The sequence below is a fragment of the Chenopodium quinoa genome, unplaced genomic scaffold (assembly GCF_001683475.1).
Source record: "Chenopodium quinoa cultivar QQ74 unplaced genomic scaffold, ASM168347v1, whole genome shotgun sequence".
Lineage (NCBI taxonomy): Eukaryota > Viridiplantae > Streptophyta > Magnoliopsida > Caryophyllales > Amaranthaceae > Chenopodium > Chenopodium quinoa.
This window is the reverse complement of record NW_018743292.1, coordinates 13,176,852-13,180,767: the sequence shown is the minus strand read 5'-3', so window position 1 is coordinate 13,180,767 and position 3,916 is coordinate 13,176,852. Positions and strand designations below refer to the sequence as shown.

Genomic DNA, 3,916 nt, shown 5'->3' with positions numbered 1-3,916 from the left:
ATAAACAATTTTTAATTGACATGTATCAATTCTCCTTAGTGACGTGGCATCATCTTGGTGAAGAGAGGGGTGACACGTGCCGTGTATCCTTGAGTAGGAACGCCTTTTAATATATAGTATAGATATATATATAGATAAAAAATACAAAAAATTTGCACAACAAATGTACAATTGTATGTCCTCTTTTTTTTTTAAACAAGTGCAACATTTGGACATATATTGTCCTAAACACTAATACGTATTAAGAAGAAGAATTGACACATGACGTCATGACATATTTTCAAGGAATGTTGTCCCATGATATATGATAGATAAATTGTTTATTATAATAATTCAATGATTTTCTATACTTCAAAAAACATTGTCAAATAGATCTTGTTTGAATTTTTTTTTTCCCTATATTGTAATTTCATATATTTTCATACGTAGCTTGAAAGTTTTTATTAAATAAATTAGAAATGTGCAAAAAGCAAATGTGAAAAACATAATAAAAAAATAGAGGAATTATTCTTTGTAGAAGGTGTTAGTTCTATGATTATAAAGGAATACACCATATAACTTTTCGACAAAATATTGTCAATTTTTCACCAAAATATTGTACTTGTATAAATCCAAACATAACACCAAACAATGACGCAAGATATTTTAATTTCCTTATCATAAAAAACATAAAATAAATCATCGTACCACTTAGTTGTTATAAAATTTTTAATAATAAACACATATTAATGAATTATAAACACAATGAAAAAGGCACAAACTTGAGCTATTCCAAAGAAATATTTGAATGAACAAGATAGGGTATTGAGATTACGAATTGTTCCTTCATTAAAAGGTCTAAACTATAAGTACTCTATCGAAATGGTGCTTGGATGCAAGGGTATTTTGGCTTTTTTTTTTTTTTTTTTTTTTTACAATTGTAGTATCATTTTTGGGAGACATCTTTATAATATTGATTTAATACTTTTGCTTCTATAATAATGTATGTGACAAAATATAAGACATCATCAAATTTTGGCGCTGAAAAGACTTGTGAGAATTGCGAGCAAATAAAAAATCGATTGGTTATTCATACAACAAGATTACTTTTAAAGTCTCCACTATGTATGTTCATTGAATCTATGGATTCTATTAGAACTCTAAGTTATATTGTTCCATACACTATGTATGTTCATTGAATCTATGGAATCTTTAATGTTCATCATACGGTTTAATATTTTTAATAAATTACTATTAGAACTGTGTGTTTATATAAGTTATTGTCAAATTACTGATTTTATAATCTCGTGTGTTGAACAAACTCTAAGTTGGTTAATTCTGTACAGAGGAGTGCATGTATTCTATAAGGTTACATTTTCATATAATCACATGCCTATAAAAAAAAGGTATATGCTAATAAAATTATACCACACACAAGAATAACTATATGTTAGATATAGGAAGGTTTTATTACCAACATTCCAAGAATAACATATGCACTTACATGAAGTTTTTCCTAAAATTAAGTTTCCAACACCAACACCCTCTAAATTTAACACTCCCTTACATGTATTGTCTATAATTGCTACCAAAATGAATGGTAGTAGCACTTATACATCTCAATGGATAACCACAACTAACGCTTTCCTTACAAATACTCCAAATCCCTCCATTATTCCCTTTCTTTCTATCTATCTCCTCCTCCTCCCAAGTTAGTTGGGATAGTTGTTGTGCCCTCACCCCTTTTTATTCTCACATAAATCTAGCAACACAATATTATAGTAGTATAATCAATTTCCCCGGAGATATCATTATTTATCAATTAAAATTTAGGCATAACAGTCATTTCAACTTTTTTTCCTTCTCTAATTAGGCCGCGGCAGCTTTTTGCTGCCACGGCCCTACACCAAACTTCTCCATCTGCCTCCTTATTACCAAGCTGCAATATTAATTTCATGCATTCTTGGGACAATATGAGCATGCTTTACATGGACTCGAAATTAAAATCTTCTCCACCACCTCCTCCACCACCACCTCCCACCAATCGTTCTCGATTTTCATCATTGAAGATTGATACCTCCTCACTTGAGTCGTCAGAATCCGAGGAGCTACAACGACTAGTTCATGCTCCTCCATTTTGGAAGAGCAAAAAGAGGTTGTCTAAGCAATTGTCCATGTGTGAAACTCATAGGGATGTTGCATGGGAGAAAAGACGTCGTCAAAAATTAAGACAAGAGAAGAAAAAGAGCTTGGTTCTTGAAGTGGATGATTTAACAGACGAGGATTTACATGAGTTAAAAGGATCTATTGAGCTTGGGTTTGGCTTTAATGAAGAGGCAGGCCAAAAGCTCTGCAATACCTTGCCAGCTTTGGACTTGTACTTTGCCGTTAATCGACAATTGTCGCCGAGTCCATTGTCTTCACCCCATAGCCAAGCATCAACTAGCTCCATGGGGGCAAGATCCTCCTCATTTGAAAATAGTCCAAGAAGTGAAGATTCTTGGAAAATATGCAGTCCAGGTTTGACATTACTCTTTTCTTAATTATCATATGCGAATATATATCACCAATTAATACATTATACATTACTACTTTTTAATACTAACTTGTTATAATGAATATTGAGTGCATTTCACAAGCTTGATAACAATCATTTAGAAAATTTACTTGTAAGCATGCAAGTTAAAATATTAATAATATTAAGGTCCGAAATTACAACACCCTCTTACTATGATTCGTTATATCAAAACTTTACAAGGTTGCTCTATGAAAAAAAATTATGTGTAGTACTTAAAATTTATACATTTATAGCTCTACTATAGAAAATATAACAATTATTTTGGCGTTGTAATTATAAAAATGTTTTCCCTTAAACGTGTGAGCCTATTTAATAATAATACGACTAGATAAATTGTAATGATTATTCGCAGGAGATGATCCACAACAAGTAAAGACCAAGTTGCGACATTGGGCTCAAGCCGTCGCTTGTTCTGTAATGCAATCCTCTTAATGAATTGATCAACAACCTTCACAAACTTTAAGTAAAGAAGATCAAACAAGATTGAATGAATTGTCAAGTACAACCACAGAGGAGAAAGGAGAGCCGAGAGGGAAAGATTGATAGAATGATTATAACAACTGAGATGGATAACAAGAAATTTAACATCTACGTAGGTTAAGCTACATGATCTAAATGGTCATGTATGCATGTTCTTGCACAACCGGGGTTATTATAGTTCTACTATTTATTCTGATCACTATGAGGGCACAATTAATTAGTGATCAAAGGAAAAGATTATTTATTTATTAATTATTTATTTATTAATTTTCCGAGGAGTAGATATATTTATCTTTCCAAATCATAATTAATTAATTTGTAATTTGCAATGTAAAAGATTGTTCTTGTAGTAGTTGCATCAACTTGCATGTATCATTTGTAAAAAAACAGTTTTGTAGTTTAATTAGGCTACTTTAATTTCCAAAGTCATGTAAAAGATTTGCAACTATGTCATTAATGGATTGATAAATACATTTTCCCGCATTTTTAATTTGTTCATTTTGATGTTTGCATTATCTCCATAAATCAAGATGCTAGATAATTTTATTACGACACAAATGTACACAAGTGATGACTTTGATATATGAAATTAATAATAGCTTCTATATATAAAGGTTGCTCTTATTTCTTTCGATTATTTTTTGCATGAATTATATGAACTTTAGAAGAAGAAAAGAAGGAACGAGAGAAAACAGAGAAAAAGGGAAAAATCTATTATTGAAGGTATATGTAAAATGGTACAAGTGATATGTACTATACAAGGAGAGTATATATATATATATATATATATATATATATATATATATATATATATATATATATATATATATAAGTGTGTGTGTGTATAATAAGAAATAATAATGTAATAATATCTCATAT

At 30.2% G+C, this 3,916-nt stretch overlaps 1 protein-coding gene across 1 annotated transcript; it reads left to right on the top strand.

Moving 5' to 3' along the window:
- The first annotated feature begins 1,419 nt into the window (after window positions 1–1,419).
- LOC110736082 lies at window positions 1,420–3,550 on the top strand. Its single transcript, XM_021916221.1, has 2 exons — window positions 1,420–2,499; window positions 2,910–3,550. Exons 1-2 carry the CDS (start codon window positions 1,935–1,937, stop codon window positions 2,987–2,989), a joined length of 645 nt encoding a protein of 214 aa, XP_021771913.1. The 5' UTR covers window positions 1,420–1,934; the 3' UTR covers window positions 2,990–3,550.
- The last annotated feature ends 366 nt before the right edge of the window (window positions 3,551–3,916 follow it).

Excerpts from the sequence above, each read along its gene's own strand:
- LOC110736082 (XM_021916221.1), top strand. The coding sequence starts at position 1,935 with ATGCATTCTTGGGACAATATGAGCATGCTTTACATGGACTCGAAATTA. Across the intron at positions 2,500-2,909 it reads TTGGAAAATATGCAGTCCAG|GAGATGATCCACAACAAGTA; the intron begins GTTTGACATTAC and ends GATTATTCGCAG.